Source organism: Trachinotus anak, unplaced genomic scaffold (genome assembly GCF_046630095.1).
Source record: "Trachinotus anak isolate AG129_WGS33_773 ecotype Australia unplaced genomic scaffold, CSIRO_AGI_Tana_v1 ptg000015l, whole genome shotgun sequence".
NCBI classification, from domain to species: Eukaryota; Metazoa; Chordata; class Actinopteri; order Carangiformes; family Carangidae; genus Trachinotus; species Trachinotus anak.
Genome location: NW_027273866.1, coordinates 4337787 through 4365193, shown reverse-complemented (window position 1 = coordinate 4365193; position 27407 = coordinate 4337787). Strand labels below are relative to the sequence as shown.

Sequence of the window (27407 nt, the reverse complement as noted above, 5' to 3'; positions counted from 1 at the left end):
GATCAGTTACAATTTATAAACTCTATGAAGGGTGCCTCATCAGAATGTAGTACAGCATAGTAGTAGCCTAATTCTTCATATTTATGAGATTACGTCTTATGTTTCACATACAGAGTGAATAATCCTACAGTAATAAAGTACATTTCTTGCTGAAATGTAAAACTATAAAGAAGGAAAACATCAAAGTCCTCAAGCAGTACCTCTAAATCCTCTTTATGCAGATAAAGAGACTCAGTCATTTTCAAGCTTTGATCTGGTAAAGATGTGGATTGTGCAAAAGGAAAATCAAGAGGTGGTTCCTAACAATTTAATACTAGATACTACTTTTTTATGTTTGATACTGATGTGCAATGGCCAAGAAAAATATCTTTACTGTTTCTCAAGAAAAAAAAAAGGTGTAAGCTTTAGTTTTAGTAGGTCTAGAAATTGACTCTAGATTTTACATAATGAAGCAATAAAGTAAGAAGAGAGCAGAAGAAGAAAGAATGTGACTTTGGGCAAGTTATTAATAAAAGAAGTAAGAGAGCCGAGGACGAGCGGCTCAAAAGAAAGGAGAAACCGACACAGCAGACCAGTGTGACTTGCTGTTAATGAGGCGGCCGCTGGTCTGGCTCCGGTTATAAATATGAATCATGGCACTGGGCCCTCGTCTCTGAGGGCCACGCTGGAAAAGAAGGAAGTGATTTATTGGGAGAAAGGCAGAGATCAGGAAAAGGAGGCTGCGAGTAAGTTTTGTAGGAGAGATTAAAGTCCCATTTCATGATTTCAAATAAGAAGCAGAGACAGTGGAGGGGGATATCTTTATTTTTGTTTCATTTTCCTTCTTTTATCTCAATAACTTGTCTATTTATATTAGTGCTTCAGTGAGTCATGATGTTCAAAACAGATTGAGCCATAGTAAAATAGGTGGAGTAAACATCCGAGCTGACTGATTCAAAGCTTTAGATGGGAGAGTGAATCAGTCAAAACCACAGGCGATCTGATTTGTTACGGACTTTCTTTACTATTTTTGAGCTCAAGTCTGGACTGTTTTTGTGAATTATCATGTGCCGGTGGCTGGCACGTAGTTTTCTGAGCAGCCTGTGTTGCAGCTGACATGGCTAATGTCTTGTTGACTTCAGACACTGATTAACTTACACTGTTTAGCTGTCCAGCCAGGCAAACACACACACACACACACAAGGAAAAAGAAATGCACAAACACACACGTACCCAAAGCCTGACAGGCACATACTGGATACCACACACACACACACACACCCACACACTTAATGAGAGGCTGAAGAGAGTGGGGTTTGGCTTCTGGCTGGTGCTGAGGTGACAGCCATGGTAATTTCCTGTGGCAGATTTCTAGGAAACGCTTCATTACAGCTTCATTGCAGCCTCCAGATCTGTGAAACAAGTAGAGAGACAACAAGAACTACAACATAAGAGACTGTGTGGGAACAAAGAGGACAATGTAATGTGTTTCTGAGAACTTGTGTAGATCTGATGTGTTATTTTGATTATTGGTGATTAACAAATCCATCTCTCAAAGACATGTTGTATTAATAGAAACAAAAAGGTGTTTTGCTGCCACCTGTTGGACACGTTGTGTAGGTGACAGCAGTCCTCCTCCCTCTTTCTCCGTAATACTGTAAAATATACATCTTTATATGAACACGGCGTGTGTTTTAAAACTTGATAGCACCTTAATTGTCTTATATTATAAATTAAATTAATCAGCACAGTAACAAAACTTCTTAAGATTTATATTTTTAATCATTTTTTATGTAAATTGAACTCTTTATTTAATTTTTCTTTTCCTCCTTGTGTGCCCGTGTTCAGTAAAGCATGTAGTTTCTTGTCAGGCTGCAGCAGCTTTGCTTCAGACACAGCAGACCCAGTCTGACTGTTGTTGTCCAATCAGCTGCGGGAGGCGCTTCAGCGCTGAGCGCCGACGTGAGGTCGAGCGCTCCTGCAAAGTTGTCCAGCGGGTGTAAAGTTACGAGCGCACAGGACACACCTCTAGAGGGAGTTCCCGGGGAGGTGGAAACAAGGAGCCGATCGCTTCTCCTGCAGGAAAGTCAGGAGGAGTCCTTTCACTCGGAGCGAGCGGTGGTCTGAGCCCGCGGCTGTGCGTCCTCTACCCGCAGCAGTAGCCGTGCCACGAGTGGGGGAAATGCCCGAGATGGGCAACTCTTTACGCGCGGCTGCCCTCCTGGCTTTCGTGGTTCTGTCTATCCTGGTGTCACTCCTGGTTAGCAGCGTGCAGCAGTTCGGAGCCCGAGTATCGCGCTTTTCTAACGCAACTCCTGCCGCTGATGAGCGGGACCTCGCGTCGCTCCGCGGGGCGTTGATTTACCAACTCAACGAGAGGCGCAAAGAAATTATTCCGCTGCTTTTACCCGACGACGGTGATGATGGTGATGGTGATGATGATGATGATGATGATGATCGACTTTCTCCCCAACTAGACTCGATTTTGGATTATAATCTGTGGAATGAGATCACGCATGGCTCCAGGAAAGCGCATATGGATGAGATGGGTTGTGATTCTCTGGTGGACATGCAGGCGGTGGAGGTCCTCGGGTCTGGATACACCAAACTGGTTGTCAAAGTGAATCTAGCTGGGGGCCAGCCCGTGGCTTTGAAACTGGTCAACGAACAGGGGATAGACATGGGAAAGTGTTTGGAGGATTTTAAAGACCCGCAAGGCTGCCGTGAGCTCGTTTCCTACAAGCTGAAGAAAGAAATAGTCCTGTTGCAGAGGCTGCAGCATCCAAATGTCATAAAGGTAAAGTGTCTGCGCCTCTGCCTGCCTGGTGTGCATCCAACTGAAACCTTTTACCCATTGAAAAGTAAAGCCAGTGTTCAAATACTAACAATATTAAAGACAACATATTTTATTCCAAGGTTAAGGAACATGTAGAGCATCAGAAGCTACTGCCCACTTGTAAACACTGGAAAGACTGAAGGAAGATTATTAAGATTTTCCATAATCCATGCACCGCTGCTCACATTTTCCTTTGTCTCACGCACAGTGAACTGAAAGAAAGGTCTCATTGGCTCTGCAGGACCTTCCCATGTAATTAAATTAAATTCACTGACCCTCTACTGACCTTTGGGTCCAGTTTGGCAAGAGCTGACAACATGCCTCTGTCCTCTCTGCTATCCCTGGTTGCATCTGAAACCCCCCAGCGCTTATTCACTCAAACCATTACAGCCCAATTTAGAACTAGTTTAAACTAAACGGGTGGGTTTGTTGCTCACATCCAGCAGTCGTGTGACAGCGGTGTGTGTCCGACAGCTCATTTTAAACTCACAAATGTACAGAGCACATTCCCCTGTTGGCTATAATGTGATTTTATTGTCACAAGCCTGAGCTGCAGGGAGTAAGGCTGGCAGAACATCATGTCCATTCAATTTACCCCCACACTCTTTTGGACACTCTAGCTTGTTGCTTTATTTAATGTCCGCAGAGTTAAAATGCCAAAAAAAAAAACAAAAAAAACCCCAAAAAACAGCAGGGTAATGATCTTTCTTTTTAAAGTACCAACACTTGCTCTGTTTTACTGTGACTAACCACAGTTATTCTACACTCCACAGCTCAAGGGTCATTGTGCAGGAGATGCAAAAGGGCAGGGAGGAAGAGGAGCAGAGAGAGGAAGAGTCACAGTCATTCTGGAGCAGGGGACTCCTCTCCAGATGATCCAGCTGCTCCAGAGCCCCTGGGAGGACAGATTCAGGGTAAGCACATTAGCTCCCGCTTTTTAGCTCTCAGTACACACGCTCTGTCATTTATCCTCTGCACTGCACTACACACGCTCTCACACACATTGCACAGAATGCATGTGCAAGCCCCCGCTCTTCTTGATAGGAACGATGAGGGCTGAAAGATGAGGGCGGTGGACATTTGAAACTCCTGGAGGTCTGACATCTGTCCCTCAGTGTATTTGATCAGGCTGTAGTTGAAATGGAGATGGGTCCTGGAGTTAATCCACTTGAGGCTAGGAATGTCATCTCCTCCCTCACACACACACACACACACACACACACACACACACACAGCTTCAGCTCAACCCCCATCACAGGTATGCTCACAGTGGGAGTCAACAGAGGCTGAATCCAAGCACAAGTGTGTGTGTGTGTGTGTGTGTGTGTGTGTGTCTTTGCGCATGGATGTGTTTGAAAGAGAAAGAGTGAGTGGAAGAGCAAAAACAAAAAAGCCACAGTTTAGTATTTGGATTAGCAAAAGTAGCATCACAGTCTGCAAGTATCATCTCAACTGTGGGCCTCATTTTGCTACATCACTCAAACAGCCGTTCATAATAACCCCCCCCCCCCCTCCCCGAGCTGCTCGGCCCCTTTCAGCTACGTTGCATATGCGCGGACTACAGTAATCCATGGGTGTTTGGTTTCACCCAGCCCTGTTTTTACAGTGCTTCGATCCCACCAAGTGACGTCCAAGAGACTCGCATTACCTAACACTGCAGCTATGTTTGCAGTGTGACAGAATCATTTCACGCTCTGTCAGTGCGTGGCTAATGCCTTTATTTTGCCTTTAGTGGCCTGCTTATTTTCTCTTTCTGTTTTTATTATGGGATTTAAAGAGTACTATAAAAACAGTGTCAGGAAATGGCTTGCAAATGCGGTTGGTGAAATGTCTTAAAAGTAAATAACATTGTGTTCTTTGCAAGACTGAAAGTTGCTATATTTGACCATTTTTAGCTCTGTCATGAAACTTAATTATATTGTCCTTCAGTTTTTAGCTTGAGAATGAGGAAATGTTTTTGGTTCATCCAACATTTTTTTCAAGATTTTTATTTGACAGAAAGTGGAAGAAATTGAAGTAACAAGAAAAACTGAACCAAACTTTGGAGCTACAATTAGGGCTGTAACTGACAATTGCTTTAATTATTGATTCATAGTTTTTTTTTACTGGTTAATTCGTCAAATCTAAGACTGACAGAAAATAAATCTGCAACCATTTTGATAATAGAATAATCACTTTTTGACTTTCTCAGCAAAACTGCCAAAATATCACTGATTTCAGCTTCTACAAGGACAAATTTAGCTGGTTTTCTGTGTCTTCTATCATTGTAAACTGAATATTTTTGGCTTGGTCGGACAAAACAAGTTGTTCATATATGTCAACTTGGGCTTCAGGAAATCATGATGGGCTTTATATTTATTATATATTTTATGGCCCATATGATTAATTCAGTCGATAATTGTCAGGGAAAACGATTATGAAAAAACATTAGTGCATCCAAAATTTAATCAGTAAAATGTGTTAAATGTCCAATTAAGATAGCAGCTTTAAATTTCAATTTTGTCAGACCAACATTACAAAAAGTCAAAAATATTACATTTAGAATTATATAAAGTGGTAAACAGTGAATGTTTTGCATTTTAGCTTACTAATTTACAATTCATTGATTATTTAAATTGTTGCAGTACATTGTTTTTGGAGTTACAAAGATAGTGTATTAATCCTTGACTGCATTTCTGTGCACTTAAACAAACCGTCATCGATCCAGCTGATCAGGTTTGTCTGATCTCTCCCCAGGTGTGTCTGGACCTGGTCAGGCTCCTCCACTTCCTCTCCCAGTCTCCTCTGGGCTCTGTAGCTCTGCTGGACTTCCAGCCCCGGCAGTTCGTCACCGTGTCCGGCGAGCTGAAGCTCACGGACCTGGACGACGCCAGCGCCGAGGAGACTCCCTGTCAAAGTGATGCAGACTGCACCCTACAGTTTCCACACAGAAATTTCACTCTGCCCTGCTCGACTCGGGGAGTGTGTGAGGGCTTGAACGAGAAGAGGAACATTTACAACGCCTATAGGTAAGAAAAGTGACAGTTTTACTACATGGTAGACATGTGATGGATGGATGGAGCAGCAGCTACATGGATGATTGCTTAAATATAGGCTCAGCTGACACCTGAAATGTTGTTAAAACATATCGCTGAAAATAATTGCGGTTTGATGGAGGAGGTGTGTTAAATATTGGTAGTTCCAGTGGAAAAAAAGGTGCATTTCCCCTTTGAAAAGCCTTCTGATTTTTGACAGCTTTATGGGCTGTTTGTTTTAACACCAATGTGAGACAAGTCATGTTCTGTGGGAACTATGTGATGGGACTTGTCTGTCTTTCTGTCTGTCTGAATGAGTTGTCTCTGCCTGGCCCCAGGTATTTTTTCACCTACCTGCTGCCGCACCAGGCCCCGCCTGGCCTCACACACCTGGTAGACCACATCATGAACTCCACAGGTGAGGACAAGAGATGTCTTGACATGATAGCGCACTAACTATTGAAGATCAGAAAGCAAATCATTCCATTATTGGAGTCGTGTAATGACATGTCTCAGTTTAAGTGCTTCTTTTAATGAGCTCGACAAAATACTTCACAACGTGTAACACAGTAGTGAATACAAGTTGTTCTCTGTTGAAATCACACAACTTGGATTAGATAGGAGAGCACAGTGGGGGGAAAAACACAAATCATCTGTATTGGATGATTTTATGCCTGTAGTCAGTTAGATCTTTTACTTAATGCATTGTGTGTGTCCAGGGGAGCTGAAAGCTGACATCAATCAGACGCTGGAGGCCTTTGAACACATCCTCCTCCTCTACAAGTCTGGCCTGCACCTGGACAACCTGCCTCCATCAATAATCAGAGGTAAGAAAACTGGAGACTGGAATGAAAGCTGCTTTTTTTTTTATGAAGTACAGCGGGACCTTCTTTTTCTCAGAGAATGCTTGGCCTCTTTTTTGATTCACTTCTAGAGAAAACTCAGACGGCCAACACCACCTCCATTTTGTATCTTTTGAAAAATGAAAGGGCGTGTTTCTCCCGTTCAGACTGTTTTGACAGGTTTATTAGGCAGCTGGAATGACAGGACAAGACCAACAAAGTGGGATTAATCCTGCATGTCTCTGGCTCAGAAAGCACAGTTGGCGTTCATTTAACAAAACAGTGGTGGGATTACATTGAGTTATTCTTCACATAAGAACTGTTCTATTTAGGTCTTTTGCCTTTTAAGGGAAATAGAAAATATAGAAAATGTTTTGTCCAGCTTTTGAATTCCTAATATTAAAAGGAATCTAGTTTAAAGATTTAAAGATTTTTTTCCTGTCAAAATGGTCATATAAAGTAATTTTTTTTTTGCAAACTTTCTATCCCAGTTTTGTATACTTTCAGTATAAGCACCAAAAGTCCTTCACTTTTCTTCTCTCCAACTCGCCTCCACTGACTCCACTGCAGCCCCTCACCCCTCCCGCCGTTCCTCTCAGCTCTATGAAATATTAATAACAGAATGACTGGCCTGCGTTCCTGTGGTGAGATTTTTCCGTCCCCCAGATGCTGGACTGTTTATATAGCAGCGCTTTGTGAATTTAATCACAGATTCAGGGTGAAGAGGCCTGGGCGGTGAGGCTGACACCGGGAGGGAATGTTTTAGCTTAACAAGGAGGTGCCATGAGCCAACCCTGCTGCTGCTGCTGAGTGTGCGTGATAAGACCTAAAAAAAAAAAAATGTGTGTATATTCTTTTACCAATTTCCTGGAACAGAGGTAGTTTTTGGGGTTGAGGACAAACCTGGTCCAGTTTTTGTTAAGTTTAGTTCAACCTAGTTTAGCTTAAATTAGTTTATCTTAGTTTGACATATTGGGGAAAAATGCACTACTCTGGTATCAGATGAAAAGATTAACACTTTCACATAGTGTTTGTCTGGTAAATACACAGTTAGCAGGCAGTTGGTTTCATTTTATAATGCTGAATGGAAACAGGAGAAACAGCTAACTTGACCCTGTCCAGAGGGTAAAAATATAATATATATAAGATGTTACATCTTGTTTGTTTAAAAGACTCTACTGGTTGGCAACAAGACTTTAGGAAGTTACTGCTACCAGCCAAGCCAGTCCAGGACTTAACCACAAGATGTCGTTTGTACACTTCAGATTTTCTACGGATTAAAGAAACAAGATGCATCACAGTAATTAGTAAGGTGGAATTTGTTATATTTAGATGGCCAGTCCAGCTGTTACCCCGTTTCCAGTCTTTATTCTAGCCTAACTTTTTTTGTTAAGTTAAACTAAACCTCTTCTCATTTCGTTCTGTTTCTTTATATTTATAGTCATTTACTTTCTTGCGAAGAGTTAGATGAGATAACCACTCTCACAAAGTGTCTGGTAAATATACGGCTGAAACTACCAGCTGGTTAGCTAAATTTATCACATTATAGACTAGATTGCTCCAGACCAAGAAACAGTCAGGTACGTTAATCCATTATAAAACTTGTTCTCACACCTCTGCTTTTGTTCAGTTTAAACATGATAGGTTCACTCGTGAGCTTTAGAGGTGTTGGTAGGTGGATTTTGTTACCTTTGGACAGAGCCGGGCTAGCTGTTTACCCGTGTCTCCAGCCTCTGTGTTTAGCTAAGCTAGCTAAGCTAGCTGGGCGGTAATTGTAGCCGTAGATTTACCAGACAGCTATTAGTGTGGTTTGATCTTCTCGTCTAACTTGCAGCATATTTCCCTGAATGTGAGACTATAAAGGATTAAACAACCAGAGGAGGGAAAAAAAAAAAATCAAAAGATCCTGGAATTGTATATTAAAAAACACATGGGCTCATTAACATGTCTCCTCTCACAAGAGAAAAAAAAAAAAATCACAATTGCAGCCAAGGACACAAACATAAAGCTTGATAAAAGAAGCCAAATGGCAACAGAGCTCAAAGAGGAACACAGTGTAATAATGTGAGTGTGCATGTGTGTAGGAAAAAAAAAAAGATGCTGATCACATCCCAAGTCTTAATTTGAAATTGCTGACAGATGGAGATTCATTGGTAATGTGGATGTAACTTTTCCACAGCTGAGATCATTTGTGATTTGATGACGGAAACCAGAATCTGCTAAAGATGTAGTTTCTTAAACTGGCTGTTGCTGCAAGTATAAATTAAGTTGTGTGCTAAAAAGTAAGGAGTGAATTTATGTAGGTCCTGTGCACTGTAAAAAAAAATGTAAATACATTTGATAGTCTGTACATTAATATGAAAGGAAGACTGTTTCCCACTGTTCAACTTGAACACAGAGCTTATATTCATATGTCTCTCTGTCCTCGACATTTGAGGCCCGCCACCCTTTAGCTCCCCGGCAGGCCTCATTTTTTTACTCCCCTGAGAAGGATCCTCTAAATACTCCTTCTCCTTGTTCCCTCTTCTCAGACCCAGAAGGCAGATCCTCGTGTCCTTTTGCTCTTAACAATACCCCTACACACACACCAGCTCCTGCCATTTAGGAAGGTTAACAGTTTGTAACAGCGTGCCTCCTCCGTACGGACTCACAGACTAGGCTTTTGTCCATTTCTGGTGTGTGTGTGTGTGTGTGTGTGTGTGTGTGTGTGTGTGTGTGTGTGTGTGTGTGTGTGTGCGTGCGTGCTTCTTTCTGCTCCTGCTAATGTGTAGCAGATGATTTAATACCAGATCCACAAGAAGTCTGACTGAAAGAATTATAATGATGAATGTAACACAAATGTTGGGCAGGAGGAAGGTGAAGGGTGATGAAAGTGATTTTTTTAGTACAGAGCAACAGTTTATGGGAGAAAAGCTCAAACTGGTGTAAAAAACTGGTGTGTTTGGCATTGCTGAAACAATAAGTCACTTAGTAGATTGGCAGCAACTACTTTTATATTCTGTTTTTTTTTTTTTTCAAGCAAAATGCCAAAGGTTTTGTAGTTCCAACTCCTCAGTTGTGAGGATTTGCTGCTTTTTTGGCTCATGTGAAAGTAAAACTGGCAAAGACTAAAACTGGCAACAAAAATTGAAGGTAAATCTAAACGTGGTCATCATACATTTTGTGGTACCTTGTGAACAACCTTATATTTTCTTAAATGCATTATATAGGTACATTTTGTCATGACACACCAGCCCCTATGTTCCTTGTGATTTATTATCCAAGCTTCTTTTCACTTAAAATCTGTCAGTCATAACCATAGTATGCGTCCATTGAGTCGGTAGGAGCTCTGTAGTTGCATGACAAATATCTTCAACATGTTTTCTTTGTTGTTCTTCTTTGTGTTCCTATCTGTATTCTCCTCATGCTGTGGAGGGATCATTAAACTTTCATCTTACCCTCAGAGAGCACTTCAAAATCTTTCAGTAGCCTCATGTACTGAAGTGGCATCTTGTCTTCTGTGGTTAGATTACACCGTGATGCGAGGTATGGGGACCTCTGGGAACGTGGAGTACCGCTGCTGGCCGTCCTACAGCCAGCAGGGCTGCGTGCTGTCGGTCCACAGCGCCAGAGAGGCAGCGTACATCTGTAACTCCCATTCTCAGTGCAACAGCTTCACTCTGACCGGACAGAAGACATGGACGGGTGCGTAAAGCCACAGAATAATGTCTTTCTTTCATCTGATGTGTCATCAAAAGTCTGTCAGATGTTATCTGTTAAGAGGAGGCTAGGTCATTTTCCAGCAGCTAAATCATGTTTGTCACATGATGAGACTGCTGACTAAACGTACTGAGCCTGGACACTACGTCTTTAATCTTTTGATGAAGCTTTTAAATGTTGAAATGAACAGTTATTGAGGATCTCAAGTCGGAACATGTTACTTTATTAATGTTGCCAACGTGTTAAACATGGCTCTTTTCTTCTCTCTCTCTCTCTTTTTTTTTTTTCCCATGCTTTGCAGGTCGCCTGCTGGCCTCTTTCAGGAGCAGCTTCAGTCATCTGGTGCCTGATGGGACATCAGAGGTGTATGTGAAGAAAACCAAAGCTCCTGAAACGTCTACAGTGTGACGCGAGGAACAAACACAGCAGTGCTGTTTACACCGAGTTGGAGTTAACTGTGGAGTGGGATGAGAGATAACGCACAGCCGGTGATGTGAAGCAAAGCAAAATGTTGCGCTTAAGATGAGAAACTGTGTCTTTCTTGTGAACATGTTGAACGCAGCTCAGCTCTGTGGGTTCACAGGAGGAGCGCAGAGGCTGAGGAGGAGGCGTTTGAAGTGAGGCAAGTGAATGTGATGTATTTATAGGGCTTCTGCTCAGTGACTGTTTGATCTGCCTGCCAGCTCACTGCCTCTGCCAACTACTATTTAAAGGGATTTCCCTTCAGGTACAATTAAGGAGGGAGAGCCTTCTGCCTTTGACATGTTTTTTTCTACCTTGTCTTTATTTGCCATGTGTGTGTGTTGGCTTTCGTTGTGAGGCTGGGTCCCCGTAGTAGGATTTTTAAGCCAAAGAGGTAATGAGAACAGCCACTGCAGCTCAGCGTTTGAAGCCCGAGGACGAGAAAAGAAAACAAGCTCTTACAGAAATACACTTTGATGTTAATGCGCTGAGGTTGCGGCTGTTTTTTCACGGTTCCCTGGCTTAGCTGCACTGTGGTATGAGATGGCAACAACCATGTAAGCATTTACACATCAACAATGAGCAAAGATGATTAAAACCATTCCAGAGCAGTCTGTTTTTACACACTTTTGTAAACTTAGTTTATCCTGCTTAGTACATAAATATTTATACGATCGAATGAAATGTAATTGTTCTTACATGATTGTGCATTTTAGCTTACGTGCACCTTGTGGGTGAAACTTTTATTTTCAATGAAAAATTATTCACTTCAGTGTTTTTTATACTTCACTAATTGTAACTGTACAGTTTTACAATTTGTAATTATATAAATGTATTGTTTCTACTTTCTTGCTGTTGTAGTTATTTGCATTTTTCTTTTATTTAAGTGTAACTATAAGTAACAGCTGTTTATTTCTCATTAGTACCTTTCTGTGTGTGTGTGTCTGTGTGCGTGTGTGGGCGTCAGTGGGGGAGGTGAAACTTGCATGTGTATACTGACCTGGTTTTTTGTGTGTTTAAGTTCTTTATCTGATTGCGTGCCCCCGCATCTACAATCTGTAGCCCATCTGAATGGGCGAGACTGCAAACCTACAGAGCTCCGCAGAGTTTGCACAATACCAGAGGAATGCATTCAAATGCCTTGTCATGCTGGGCTCATTATGAGCCTTAATTAATACATGTAAATTAGCTTACTTACTGGCCCTTTCTCATGGTGAGAGAGGTGGTGATACTGTAAGACAAAGACAGTCAGCAGGACAATCAGAGCTGAATCTGCGGTTTGCACACGAATGGGCTTGCCATCTGTGCCTGCCAGGAGGGACCTGGTCAGGTTCTGATAATGGCAGGACTGCAGGGTGGCAGAATGTAAGGATTTGTAAGGTCAGGACATGTAACATCAAGATTCGTCAGCCACAGAGTTTCTGACAGGGGAGAAAGAGCAGACCAAATACCTATGATGGCTTGATACAAGCCAGATATTTCTGTAACATACCATCCCCCACTCTTGACATATTTCCTGTTGCAGTTGCAAAGAGAAAAATAAAATCAAAAACTTAAATCTTGATGCTCAATTTTGGTCAATTGAAATATTAAACTCTTTTAAATTCTCAATAATTCTAATAACATAACAACAATTGATGCTGAAATGATCCAACATCTGGCTGAAGTAACACAACCAGAGAACAAGACTACTACAGTAGATACTGCAAATCCCAGTTGGTTTTGTGGTGATTCCTTTACCATTCAGCCATACCACTAGCACCGACTTGAAAGGACATGTTCTGTCCACAAATTGCTCTTTTACTGCGGAGACACCGGCGAGTTCTCAGGATCCTCTTTGCCTCATGTTGGCCCCTTTTTGTCTGGACAAAGCTTGCTGATTAGAGTCTGATTATGGAGATAAGGAGTCTGAGTCAGATTAGATAAGACCAACTCAATGGACCAACACAGCAGGACTGAGTAGAAGGACTGGTTGCATGGTAAGGGAAAAAATCCCCCACATGAGTGTGTGTTTTATCTGCGCTAAGGTGAAAAGACTGAAAACCTGACAAAGAACTGCAGACAGCCACAAAAATGTTAGGAAAAACAACCGAAGGAATTGTTCGGGAAATGCGTTTGCTTTCATACCAACAAGTAGATGAGAGGATTGATACCACGAAGCAACTACAAACAGCCGATTAGCTTAGCATAGCACGGTGGAAACAGCTAGTTGTTTTGGTTGTTTACACTGTGAAAGCAAAGTTATCGGAAAAAAAATCCTTAGTCATTTTCTTGCTAATATACAGCTATAGCTAGCAATTAGCTAATTTCACCTATAATACAGACTGGAAATAAGGGGAACGGCCAGCCTGGCTCTAAAAGGTAACGCTGTTTTAGAGGGAAGTCACTGGTCCCTGCTAAGAAATAGTGTGGCACAACTACTACACTGCAATTTTTGGTCAGATTAAAAAACAGAGCATGTTACTGAGATTAAGAGGTGATGGTTGACGGATTTTTTTTTTCTTACCTCTTTGAGCTGGGTTTTTGCCTTTGTGCTAAACCAAGCTAACTGTCTGGTGGGTGTGGCTTCATGACTGTACAAACATGAGAGCGATATCATGATAATACAGAGCACATCCCTTGAATTTCTTCCAGTGATAAGCTTTGAGTTATTAGAACTCACAGCTGCGGTTCATCCTCCTCCACGGAGAAGAAAATGTCTGGCGTCTGACTGGTTTGTCTTGGCAATCTTTTTGACAGAGCTAATGGATGTTCTGGCTTAGTACGAAGTTTGCACATGTTGTTTTATGCTGAAATGTTTCGAAACACATCACAAATGCGAGCGATGATGGATTCATTAGGTTATTCGGTTGAATGCGGTGCATATTCACAGCACAGCAATGCACCCTTCTTCATATTCAGGTTGGGTGGAGAGCCTTGGGTTGGTGAATCAGCACCATCTTCTGCGGTTGTTCCAGAGGAGGTCTTCACAGCATAGTTTTTGTATTCTCAGTTGAGTCTGAAAGTATTCCCTTTCTTTCCTGACTTTGTTTATTTAGCTGGGAAGCTGAAAAGGCTCTGAGCTCTTTCTTTTCTTGTTTATTTTGTCGTGAGTCATATTTTGTGTAGAGATGTTTTCATGTTTGCATCGTGGTGAAACTTTTAGAAACCATCATGTGGTGTTACTGTCCTCGTGTTCATGTGTGGTACAGTGCTCCTCTGTTTTTAACCGTATGACTGACAAGTTGGTGTTTCGTGAAAGGTTGAGGGAACAAGTGGGGGAGGAGAAAGATTGTTTTTTTTACTCAGCTCCATGCCCCACCATTTCTGTTTTTTTAAGTTTCCAGTTTCACCCGACTTGTTTCCGTCGGGTTTTATTCATGACCTCCATCTGGAAATAATATATGTTCGTGAAAACAAGCCATCAGCAATTTTAGGGAAGACTTGTGCGTGTGTGTGCGTGTGTGTGTGTCTGCAAGGAGGGGGACATTAGGGCCTCTTCGGTGGGGTTCAGGCTCCACCGATGTAACAGTGTGAGTGCAGTAAGAAAGATGTCTGTGACTGAGCTAAGAACCAAAGCCTCCATCATTCTCTCTTAAAATCCTCATGCAATGCATTTGTGGTCTGGCTTAAGTCTTTGATTCAAATGCAAAGTTAGTCATCAAATGCTAGAAACCGCAGCTGCTGGGAAAAATTACGTGTCAGACAGGTCTTTGGCAAAATGTTTGACCTTGGCTCAGACTAAAAATATGCATTAACTCAGTGAAAGCCTGCATAGTTCTGCAGGAAAGAAGATCTGGCTTGTGTTTGAGTTGCTCGCAGAAGCGTATGCAGCCTGTGACGGGAGAGATAGAGCAGATATTCACTCGACTCCAGGCTCACAGAAACACCTCTGTGCCTGTCTGCCGCCTTGGCTGCGGTACACAGGAGACCAGCCGGTCACACCTGAGAGCCTCTGAAGAGTAGCCAGACATTTAGCCGGCCTGTCCCGAGCACAGAGGCTTCTTAGTTTGCAGGGTGCTGTCTGTATATCTAACTGTCTAACTAACTATTTGTCTGTCTGCCTGGAGCCGATACTATCTCTTTTAGAGACATAATGGCTTTAGCAGGCCCTGAAGCAGAGAGCAAGTAGGTGTGTGTGAGGAGGAGAGGTTTTCATTTCTGTCTGTCTGCAGTGAGTGGTAGAGGGGAGGGGGTGAAGCTGGATCATGTTTTAAAAGCCCCGAAGTTAACCCCAGTCAAAAGGTTTATACCCACCACTAAAGCCACAGAGGCATCTTGAAAGGTGTAATAGCTCAGCATTGTATCCAGTGACATCTCCATGGACCCACTGCGTAGTTATCTGGTATGTGGCAAAACTAAAGTGCTGCATAATTCGCTTTAAAATGGTGTGTTGACATTAAAAAAAAAAAGAAATCTGAGCCACAGCGTATTTCACAAAATCATGAGAATAGCGTATCTATTTCATGATCAGAGTTGTATCTTCACTGAATGTCTGTGTTTGGGCAGCCTCACTTGGAGGGATTGCAAAACCTTTTTTTCGTTATGAGATCCCCACATGTTCCTCTGCCCCGCATTCCCTCCCACTACATCACAGCAGCAGGCTGGGTCATTTTTCTTTTGAAGCCCCCACCTCCCCACCCCCCACCTCTCTTCCTCACCAGTCCATCCATCATAGAGAGTCTGTGGAGCCTCCTTTCACCCCACCCGTCCACCTTTGCTGCTGCTGCCACTGCCCTCCCTCTCTGTTGGAAACGCTCCTCAGGCCAAAAAAACCTTCCATTGCTTTACTATTAATTTAGGCCTCCACCACTGCTGTTAAATTGTTCCACTCCATACATAACTCCAACCCTCCATCAGTGTCCTCCGCCTGCCAGTCTTCCACTGCTCCCGTCTTCTTCCAAGTCACAGCCCACAACTGCTGTGAAGCATCTGGAGTTTCCCCCGTCTTTCAACTGGCTGAGACCTGAGGGCAGAGCTGCTGAGGATCAGGAACTGTGGTTTGTGTGTGTGTGTGTGTGTGTGTGTGTGTGTGTGTGTTGCTGACTACCGCTGCTTTTCAAATCAAAGCTCCTGCCTTTTGTTGCGTGCTCTGGAATCCCCTCCGTCACACCTCGGCCATTTCTCAGCAGGGGGACTGTTGCCCCCAGACAGAGGAACACTTCCTCCTCTACAGTTAATCTTCTATCACAAATACATCCTTTGTCTCCCCCTGAGTTACAGAATTATACCCAAATTAAATTAATTTGTACATCCAGGACTTTAAATTTTATAAGATTTTCCAATTTCTCGAAACACACAAACAAGTCTAGTTCTTGTTCTGCACATAAAATTTGACCCTTTCATTTTGGACACAATGAGCAAACACTCTCCTCAGAGTAATCCTGTTGATCCATAAACTTTCACTTCTCGCATTTTTCGAGTTTATAAGACATAGAGGCCTGGGCGATGAGGGAAAAGGCCTTTTATCGCAATCAAAAAGCCCTTTGTTTCTTCCTTCTGCTATTTGATGTAGAATTAATGTGATTTTTTTGCACATAAATATACAGTTACTTGAAATTATGAAGTTATTTATCGTTGATGTCTTTCTTTTAGCATTTTATATGTGTTACCAGATGCCTTGCTGTATTTTTGATGGACAAAATACTTCACAATAGTGTAACTTACTATAATTGCAATTGTGATACTTGTCTTTGGCACAATGAAGTGTAGCTTCAGTTGACTTGTGCAGGTTGTTAAACCTGTGAAGAGCTGTGAAATGCAGCTCTTTGCCACAAGTCCCCAATTAGGGTTCTGCCCACACAGCCATAAAACAGTTAGTGGAATCATTCAGAGGCTGTTAGATTTAACACTATTAAGAGTTCATTAGTACCTGCATATACAACTGCTGCTGCCATTGGAGGATCATTAACATAGACCCATTAAAACAGGCTAGAGGCCTTTTCACTCCTATTAATTACGGTCCCTTTTAGCAATTACCTGTGGTGTATTTTGATGTTACACTCACAATTTTTTTAATTCTTGTATGTGGTGTGATAATAGCAGCCTGCATCACCTCTGTTGTTTAAAGAAAACACAGGGTTTTAAACTGCAGGTCTCTAAACTTTAAGCTGCAGCTAAACTGGAGACAGATTAACAGTCTCATTTGGAGACTGTGGTGAGTCATTTGATTAGCTGCTTGATTAAGTGTAATTAATGAATTCAATTGTCACGTTTCAAAAATGATTAATTACACGTAGGATTTAATGTAATGAAATGATCATTCAAGAGATACATTTATTTAATTATTCTATCTTTTTTATTTATTTGTCTATTAGTAGTTTAGCAATACTAGACTTTTAAACCACAATTAAAATTAGTCTTATTAATGCACAGCACAATTATACAACAACATATGAAAACAACAACGGACACCATAAACATCCTCGCTATTGGAGTTTAATACAAAGATTAACCTGAAGATAAAAGTTTCCATCAATACATATCATTAAATAGTAAGATATAAAAGATGGAAATAATTAATTTTTTTTATGCATTTGGCTGATTAATTAATGTATCTATTTATAATTTTTTTTTTATCAACAACTTACATTAACCACATCTAATTAAGCAGAGACAATAGTAAAGACACTTGGAGACAAGGCAAAGTGATTTTGTAAATAGGTAAAATAATTAGCTTAGAGATGTAGGGAAATATAGACTGGTGCACTGGGCAGATAGTGATAGACAGTGATAGCGACTTGTAGAGACACTGAGATTGAAGTAGACAAACACACTGACGCAGGGGAGGGGAGCGAAAGAAAAACATCTTGGCAGAAAGAGAGAGTGCTTTAGCCAGAGGTCGCCTGAGACTGGGCGAGACACAGACAGTGATGGAGAGAGATAAACTGAAGAGAAAAAGTGTTGTGTCAGAAAGGTCACCATCCAGTTTGTGAACAGCTGCAACTATTCCTATAACAAACACAATGACTTAGTAGATGTAAAAAAAAAAGTTGAGGAAATACTTTTCATCATCATGTAACAGTGGTGAAAAGAGATTCCTGTGTGTCTGGATGTATTGTATGTAATTCTATATGTTAGATTGCATCATACGTAGGCTACTGAAGGTAGATGTTAGTTAGTACTGGAGATGTGATTCTTCCAGGACTGATGAGACCAGTATAATAACACTAGTCTGACAGTGTCCTAGTCTGACTTTAAACTTGGAGAGAAGAAGAAGAAGGCAGGCCCAGTAAACAATAACAACAACAGGTGGAATGACAACAGCAAGTGCAGCAACGGGTCTTTAGGACTTCTGGGGGACAAAACCCTACCATGCCTGGTGTATGGAGATATTTTGAATCTGACGCGGATCATAAAGAACAAGTTGCAGACGACCTGAGGAAACACCTTACAAACTTAATGTAAGAAGCTCAAAAACAGGCGAAGACAGGCCTCACAGACTCAGGGTGAGTTTCATTTGTCATCCTCATAACAACATGTCGTCAACTTGTTTGTTTGTCCTGAAATGTTACCGTAATTGTTCGTGAATTGCTGCAGCTAGCCTCTGTTGTAACAACTCTCCACACACTTCCACAGTGAGCTTGTTTCTTCTTCTTCTTCTTCTTCTCTATCCTTTATGCTCACCTATACACAATAATCAGTCATCAGAATGACTTCCCAGACAGGTCTTTGCACCTAACCCTCCAGTCCACAGGAATGTCTGATTGTTTTTACTATAATTGTTTTTATCTTATTAGATTTTTGCTGTTTAATATTCAGTTACTTTTCACCTCAACCGCTGTTGATGTCTCATCACTCTGGTACCAATATTTGATGTTACAATCTGTTTTTTCTTCTTTTTTGTGCTCTTTCTTTATTGTAACAGGGCACCATTGAAAGTGAGGGCTCTCAGTGTTTTCCTGGATTTAAATAAAGACAAAAGCTTTGTGTTTTATCTGTTATACTTAATTAAGATCAACATGTCAGCACTGCCTGTTGACAAATGTCATTCTTTCTTACATAGACTTACTTTAGCAAATGGGTGCCATAATCTCACTGTGGTTACTAATCAATTCATACCTGACTGGTAAGCGTATCGGATAGAGGCAAAAACTCCAACTAGAGGTGAACAGAGGTTTTGAACACGTTCAGGGATTTCCTGCTTCAGCTTGACTTTTCCTCATACCTCAGTCTCTTGTGTTCATATAAACGTTGCAATGTTTGTAACCACTGCAAGTACTGAAAACCCATATTAAGCTGCTTTACAATCTAATTAAGCATAATTGTTGCACCATACTGGACACTGGAGTATATTACGTCAGCTGAAGAAATTGCATGCGATCACTAGTGTGTAAAAACAGTCACAGCGGTGGATGGTCCACTTTCTGTTTACCAGAGCGAGGGGGGTCGAGGGGTCTCTTTGGGTTGAAGGCTTAGGTTACGTTTGCAAAAGAGCCTTCAAGCTCTTCTGCAAATAAGAGTTGGAGATCAAACATAAAAGCTGGTCCTTGGTGTTCAGGCTTTGGCTGCTGTGTTAGGTTTGGGGTTGGTGGGTTGTGTTGGGGTCTGGAGAACAGATAATGGAGCAGGAAACCCCTCTACATCTCATCCCCCTTGTGTTCTCTCTCAAATCTCAAGATAACCCCGGTCCCCTAACACTAAATCCTAACCTCTATGACACTGGTTACTGCTGGACAAGTCTACCATCTGACCCCACTTAGTCACATGCTGGACCCTTCCCTCGTGATAATCCTCTCAGTCAAGTGACAAAGGGTCAGCTGAGTAAGCTGAAAAGTAATTCAGGAATGAGTGTGTGGAAAGGTCGGCAGAGAGCTTAATCGAAGCTGCGCAGCGTAAAGTATGTTCTGAGGAACATTTTTGCACTCAAGTGGGCCAGTGACCTGTACAGCATTATGAAGTGCCTGGCGAGCACTTTTCTTTGTCTCTGAAAGGATTTAGGAGGCGAGACAAAGCTGGCTGTGATCTTTGATTTCCCTGCTTTTCTCTTTATGTTGCCTCTTTACTTCATGTCTCTCTGCAAAAGAGAGAACTTTATCTCTGTTATTCTGCTCTCCTGGCTGCCTGCCTGAGGTCTGTATAAAGTGCAACTACTCATTAACATGGCTCCTGAATTATTTATAGGAAATAAAACAGAGCACTGAGATTAAGTTTAGCTGTCAGAACTGGAGTCCCGTGTACAGAGTTACTGGACCCTGGAAATTTCTTGGTAACCAGGACAGTTGAGGAGCTGAACACAACAAAGAATTTCTCCATACATGAGGGAGCAGCAGTTCAATGAGACACTAGCGCCCCTGACAGGAAACAAAAGCTACTACTGCCAAAAAAAAAAAAAGAACTTTTTAGTTACACTGCCAGGTTTTGGCCAACCTGTCTCTCAAGGGATAAGAAGTTAACTGGAACTTTGTGTGTTTTCTGTTACAGGCTCAAGGGATGAGGAGAAAAGTTTAGTGGAAAATAACTGTGATTCTGCAACTGTCATGGTGAGTTTGTGAGAGGAAAGCCTGACATTCTCATTTTGTTGCAGGCTATAAAAAATGTTTTCTTTTATTTGATTTTAATGGTGAGATATGTGTTATGAGATATATATATATATATATATATATATATATATATATATATATATATATATATATATATATATATATATAAGAAAGTGGATGAAATCATATTCAAAAATGCCTGCCATATCTAAGGGAAACAGTATCCCAGTAGTGAGAGCTGTTCGTTACAAATTTAGTGTCCAATAGAACAGTGTGCAATGTTTGATTGGCATATCTACTGGCCACTGGTCAGATTGCTGAGCGAGGGAGAGTGAAGGGGGAGGTTAAGGGAGATAAAGTAAAGTAAGAGAGCTAAACAGAGGGAGAGCCTAACAGCTAAGAGGCTAAAACAGAGAGTTCAGCCAGAGCAGCAAAACCAAGAAGGCACAGATACAGAGACTCAGGCTGCAGAGACCCAGCCAACAAGAAAAGACACTGTCCTGATCCTCCTCACTCTCTGTGGCCATGTCTGACTGTGAGGGGCTACCAATGGGTAAGACAAAACATAAAGTCTGCATGACTCTTGCATGGAAGTGTGCACATGTCCATGTTCAAAAGAGATGTATGAGTTGCATATGTTTGCATGCTTTTCTGTAAATTGTTTGGATTTCTTAGTCTCCGTGTGTGTGGGTGTGTGTGGGTGTGTGTGTGTGTTTTCTGTCACTGTGTGTATGTTTGAGGGTGGGGGTCTTTCTCAGCCCATCCTCTTTTAGTCTAAGCCCTCCACTGGGACAGCTCACCCAGCAAGCATTCAGCCCCAAAGTGGAGCCGGTTCAGTTTGGGCCCTTATATGGAAACTTGGAACAATTTGCCTCTGGTTTCATCAAAATAATGCAGAGTGACTTTGCAGAAGTTTTAATCAGAGAAATGTCGAGGATGAAAGAGAGGAGAGAGACAGTAGAGAAAGAAGCCAGGCCGGGTGGAGGAAAAAAATTCCTAGCAAGTTGTCCGTCTTGTCAGTCTGTCCTGTTCCTGTGGGAAGGATTTGTGGACACAACAACGCTGCGTGTGACCTGGCTGTTCAAGGTCTATAGGGTCAAATGCAACACAGATGTGTTGTGTATGTGCAGGTGTCTGATTGTGGATGTGTGAGTGCCTGCATGTGTGTGTCTGTAGCAGAAAAGCATTAAGTTAAGGGTCATTTCCCTCAAGTGCAGCCAAGCTGACAGACTAACTGAAGCATAACTACCTCCCAGCTGACAGAGTAACAGAAACAATCAGTTATAAATAGTAACCTTCCCTTGTCTTGTTCTTTCACTCACTCATGTGTCATTCTGTTAGCCCCTTTCCCTCCACCTCCTCCTCTCTATCTTCCCTCCCTGTCCTTTTATCCCCTCTTTTTCCTGTTTCCTCTCTGGCTCAATCCATGCATGGTTCCCTCTTCAAGGTAATTGAACATCACTCAGGAGTATGAGAACTGTTTGATGTTGTCAGTTACACAAACCGCAGCCTTGGCGACAACCACCAAGTTTGTGGTAATTGCATTTGATAGGCAGCTGACCGCTTTCAGACCACACCTCCATTATCACATCATATCATTCCCCAGGGTATTTGCCAGGAAATGGCACTGAACGTGAAAAGCTGAATGACTGTGATCCTTTAACTGATGCACTTAAATGTCCTTAAGTCACCTCCTGCCCTTGTTTGCTTCACCAGCTGATGAGACAAACTCATAAACCACTTAACCCTATTACATTGAAATGCCAACTTATGTAATGTTAAAGTGACAGGTTGAAAGTATTTTTTTTCCACACAGGTGATAATATTTTTAGTTCATATTTTGTGTCTGCTTGATGAATTAAAATATTCAAATGAAAGGTGTCAATTTCATGGCAGCACAAATGCAGCCTTGTGCAATATTTTCAATGAGAGGATGCCTCATTACTTTTATTCAAACATTTGGTATTTGGAAACTTGAGATCTGCACTAGAATTTAAAGGGGAACTCCAACGAGGTGTATAGAGTCTGATACTTTTTCTTTTAATCTGTCCATTGTGAGTCCAACTCAACAATGTTACAGCAGTTGAGCGCTAAATAGGTGGAGGACTCTTTTAAAGTAAAGTACTGTAGATTAAAGAGTGCTTGTCCAGAAAACAGATTACACAGTCTGTGTGCAAAGATGATGCATTGGGAGGCCTACTAAGAATCTCTGGCATTGAAGAGGTTAAGAAGAGGTTTATGTGCTCAGTCCAATCATCTGTATGAAACAGACAAACAACTTGTAGAAATAAACAGTTTGGAAATTTGGCCTGGTAGCTTGAGAGTCAGGGAAGTTTTTAGGTTCAGTTTCAGTGGTTTCATTGAGCAATTTTTTTTAGCCCAAACTGTGTTGTTCACACCCGTGTATAAGGTTGTTGATTGCAAATAATGTGCTGATGTTTTAAATGCCATTTTATCTTAATGGGTTATTTTAGGATTGTTACTGCGTTGTAATTATAGGATCTATGATAAATAAATATGTGCAATGACAAGATACAACAAGGTCCTGATGGCCAGAGTTAGCCTTTAATGTGTAAGTTCCAGAATGGACTTTTATTTTGATATACATTCAATTCCCAGCACTGACTCGCAGGCAAAAGACAAAATAAACTGTTGCAGTTCAACAAATGTCCTGCAGGTGACAGTATTAGCATATTTTATGAATAGTGGTTCTGATCACTCAGTAAAGGAAAAGCAAACTATCTGAGAAGTGGGAAGTTAAATAGGAAAAAAGGATGAAAACGGGGCCAGTGATACAAAAGGAGATGAGTTGCTAAAAGTGTAGAAAATGAGATATGGCAAAGGAGGATAAGTGAGTGGGAAATGAGAAGGAGACGTGGAGGGGTGGGGGGGTGAAGGGGCAAGGCGCGAAGCGGTGGCTGTCTCTAAGCAGATCAGTTTGGTGGAAAATGAAAAGCAGCACTGGCTGCTGCGTGTCATATAACTGAGACTTATGGAGGCATCAGTGGAAGATGACAAGTCTTTATGTGAAAGAAAAACCATCAGCATCCAGTTTCCACTGCCTGCAATACAGATGCTGTACATGGAGACCTGTGTGTGTGTGTGTGTGTGTGTGTGTGTGTGTGTGTGTGTGTGTGTGTGGGCACACTGGAATAAATGTGTTCAAAAATGCAGATGAGAGATGAGGACATCGTCATGTCCTGCTGACGTCAGCGTTCCATCTGTGCCCTGAATCTGAGCACAAGTAGCTTTGCTGATGTCAAACCTATTTCTCTTGTTAACAAACTGTCTGAAAATGGGTCATTTGTCACAGAGTCACTTGCAGTTTTGTGTGTCTGTGTGTGTGCACGTTTGAGACACACAGAGAGGGGCGTGACTGCCACAGCATATGCATTCGAGTCAATTCTGCAGCAGCAGACGAAAGATTTCCTCCATCAGAGTTTATTTTAGGCTGTATCGATTGAAGGACTGAGTTGCTTTGACTTTGAAAGGAGCAGGAGAGCGGAGACTGGCAAGTGCAAGAAGGAAAGTCATTTGATGCAGGAAAAATGAAGAGTAAAGATAAAAAGAATAACATGAAATGCAAAGCTTATCAATTTAATAGAAAAAAGAATTGATAGTGTAAGTTTGTGGGAGGTGGTGCATGAAAAGCAAGTAAACGATAACACTGTGCAGAAGGAGTAAGTGTTTTCACCCTTGGTCATGTCAGTTCTGTGTGTATTCATAGGACATATATGTTGCATGTTGCTTGTACAGAGAGAAAGAGTAGAGCAGAGTTCTTGGTTGTTCAGGAAATGGGGGGAAGGGTGTACATGGATGTTTCAGTGGCCAAGTCAAATGTGATTAATGCTGCAGACGCTTGAGAGAACACACAGCACACTCTGCGATGCACAGTGTGTGTCCGTATCACACACCATAGCACTCTTGGATTTTCACAGTGTAGATCGCCGTCCTTTAGATACATGGATCATTTTCAGAGTTGTAGGAGGTTGACGAATTACAATGTCTCCTACTGAGCTGCAAAGTGCTGTTTGCTGCTTTTTAATGGTCATACTCAACAGCAGTCACATTAGGAGATTCCCATAGACTGCAATACACTGAATTTCACCAATCCTGTTTCTGTATCCAAGTTATGCCTCATTAACATATAGATTAGAACTCGGTATGGTTTATAACCCCTCTCCACCACTTCTATGGCATCATTAGTGTGAAGGCGAGGAGGTCAGGCAGGGAGGAAGGAAGGCAGGAAGAGGTAGCAAAGGTTGACACAGAAGCAGTGAAGGCTCAGGTAATATTCGCAATCTGATTTGATACGGTGTCACGGTGTTATGAATGTCATACTCTTTGTGCAGAATCATTATCTCTGCGTGACCATCTGCATGCCGGTCCTGTTGAAGTGTTTGCCTGTGTGCTCACTGAAAATCTAATCCTGTTCTCTGCACATGTGCAATATCTATTTTGCACGTCTGCCGAGTCTATCCTGGAAGACGGAGGCCTCGTCTTGTGCAGTTTGTTCCCTTTTCTTCCTCTTAAAGGAAGGATTTAGAGGAATTTCTGCAAAGCCAAATTGAGGGTCTAAATATAGAGGGTGTTGTATGCTGGACAGATTTTAAAGCTCCTTTGAGGCAGATGTGTGATCTTGGGCTGCATAAATAAAAGTGACTTGACTTGACTCCAAACAGAGACTCCATTAGGGACCTACTGTGCAACAGAGACAGGGGTATTGTTATGGTCAATAAAAGATGACACTTTCATCTCTGAAGCACATTGTATGGCTGAAGAGCTGCTTGAAATAAGAGAGTTGGTTGTGGGAAAATCTTCTCTTAAAACTGGGTCATGTAGCGTATATGAACCACTGGTGTTCAGTTTACATTTGGATTAAGGGTTCATCTGTTTAGGAGTTCTGCATTTAGTAGATTAATTCACCTAAACCTTAGTTTACTTTTAGACTGTCAGCCAGATTCACTTTTTGGACTCTGACTTCTCACACTAGCTTTGTTTAAGTCTGTGTTCACTGTCCATGATTCTTTACCAGGATCTTTGGCAACTTGTACTTTACTTGAATACTTAGATTTTATGCTTCTACTCACTCATTTTCAGAGTGGAACATAGTACTTTTTACTCCACTTTATCTGTGTGATAGCTACACTTTGGAAAAATAATAATAATTTTACACATAAAGTAATTGATGACCTCATAAAATATGATGCATCATATAGTGTCTATTACGCAGCAGTATACAAAGACGCAATAATTAGCTCCACTTCAACTGTAACACTGAAGTATACATACTGTAATCAGTAATAAATAGTGTAACATGTAACCATATCTGCACAATGAGTACTTTTAACTTTGATATTATTTTTCTTTTGTACCTAAGTAAAATTTTGAATTGTTTGTAAAGGGTCTGCATCTCAGCAGAATTTTACACTAAGGCCTCTATAAAGACTCAGGATGAGGATTGAGGGTTCGGGATTTTACAGTTATTGTTGCTCAGTGGTTGTGATGGTGTAGCTGCCACGTGGCTGGTGATAGTCACTCAATGTTGTGAGTCAACACTGGACAGTTTAAAATGTGCAGTAAAATCATAGACTGTATATAAAAAGAGTAAAATACAGCCTTAAAGCTCCCAGTGGAGATATTAAGCGGTGTCATTTGTCATGCAACAAATTGTAGAACTCTGTTTACTCGGTTTACCACAGACCTTATGTTTTGCATAAATCAAAAACTTATTAACTATAGAAAATTGCAAATCTCCTGTGAAGCTGTGGCTTAAAAACTGCTGACTCACTTTATGGTTGTAAAGCTTCAAATTTTAACGCACATATTGTAAAACTCAACCGAAAGTTAGATGATACTAAGTATTTGTCTTGGACAATCCAGATAGATTGTCATCAATTAACCTGTGCTATAATGAGAACATACTATGTTTAACCTGTGATTGGCAGAGCCATATATACCACCACACAGGGAAGAGGAGCTGGAGCAGGACCTGTAACACTGCTCTACAGCCTCAGGATTAGGAGCTATTTTCAGACCAAAAGCAGATTCTCCTCTTCTTCACTTGCGTGCCTTCCCTGTCTCTCTCCCATAAAGTCTTTCTTTGAGGCAGCATCCACAGAGACTTAATAGGGGACAGGATTTGTTGTGTTTCATGCCTGAGCCACCAAACACTTTCACTATGAGTCACCTTTAATCCAGTAAGGATTGCCTTGTTTATCTTACTGCGACTGTAGCTGCAGCCGCACACTGAGGCCTGTATTTACAGTTTTATTTTAAATACCGATCAAGCATTAATCAGACCCATTTTACCCATACAGTGCTTTTACTGAATAGACAAAATGATGAATTAGCCCTACTCTCACAAAATGCGGTACATTCCCACGTTTCCTCTTTCTCTAAATGTCTTAAATGTGGGTAAATGTGGGTCTTTGTAGATATTACAGAGTCTGGCAGTGGATCTCTACATGCATAATGCTATTAGAGACCATGTCCAAAAGACTGCACTAAAAACACAAGTGGTGACCCAGTTTTCCTGAATCATAACATCATTATTTGGCATTGCTGCTGCTCGTGTGGCCCACACCAGTGCACTGCACTGTGTAGCTGCCATTTGCTTTCATCCTGTGGCCTTGTTTCTGTGCACTCATATCACAAAAAGCATGTTACACAATCCATGTTAGTCACCTGCTCCTGTTGGAAACGTCTCCTGAAATATTCAGTTTTAAAAATAGAGTTTGGTGCAGCAGATGGCACAATAAACTATTAAAACACATTTGCATACAATATGAACTTCACATTTTTGGCTGGGCATTTATGGTAATTGACAATTATTGTATGGATTGGGATGAAATTTGGTACATTCATGTCCTCAGGATAAATTGTAATAACTTTGGTGACCTCCAACTTTTCATCTAAAGCCATAGTGATAGCAGTAGTTTGGTTTGACCGAACGCATGAAAAACGAATGACGTTCCAATCAGTCTCAGCTGATGCCTGTTCTGCTAATCATCTTATGTTAGCATGCTAACGCACTAAAGTAAGGTGGCCAACATAGTAAACATTATGCCTGCTTAAAATATTAGCATACTCATAATGAGAATGTTAGCATGCT

The 27407-nt window shown here is 41.5% G+C and overlaps 2 protein-coding genes across 5 annotated transcripts in view; both read left to right on the top strand.

Moving 5' to 3' along the window:
- The first annotated feature begins 1944 nt into the window (after positions 1-1944).
- pkdccb (protein kinase domain containing, cytoplasmic b) lies at positions 1945-11676 on the top strand. The gene is made up of 7 exons (XM_071498066.1): positions 1945-2776; positions 3589-3729; positions 5552-5823; positions 6168-6247; positions 6549-6656; positions 10179-10355; positions 10672-11676. The coding sequence occupies exons 1-7, from the start codon at positions 2162-2164 to the stop codon at positions 10776-10778; spliced, it is 1500 nt and encodes a 499-aa protein (XP_071354167.1). The 5' UTR covers positions 1945-2161; the 3' UTR covers positions 10779-11676.
- Positions 11677-11821: 145 nt separating this feature from the next.
- Positions 11822-27407, top strand: part of eml1 (EMAP like 1) — a 59874-nt gene continuing 44288 nt past the window's right edge. The window contains exons 1-2 of one of the 4 annotated variants that reach the window (XM_071498055.1): positions 11822-12811; positions 20235-20293. Coding sequence is in view for 3 of the 4 variants with exons in the window: in XM_071498051.1 (XP_071354152.1) it covers positions 20819-20846 (28 nt within the window). In the remaining variant the exon portion in view is untranslated. Of the gene's footprint in view, positions 12812-20234; positions 20294-20605; positions 20847-27407 lie in introns of those variants that run through there. The other 3 variants (XM_071498051.1, XM_071498060.1, XM_071498059.1) reach the window with 3 other exon arrangements.

Excerpts from the sequence above, each read along its gene's own strand:
- pkdccb (XM_071498066.1), top strand. The coding sequence starts at position 2,162 with ATGCCCGAGATGGGCAACTCTTTACGCGCGGCTGCCCTCCTGGCTTTC. Across the intron at positions 3,730-5,551 it reads CCTGGGAGGACAGATTCAGG|GTGTGTCTGGACCTGGTCAG; the intron begins GTAAGCACATTA and ends ATCTCTCCCCAG. Across the intron at positions 5,824-6,167 it reads AACATTTACAACGCCTATAG|GTATTTTTTCACCTACCTGC; the intron begins GTAAGAAAAGTG and ends GCCTGGCCCCAG.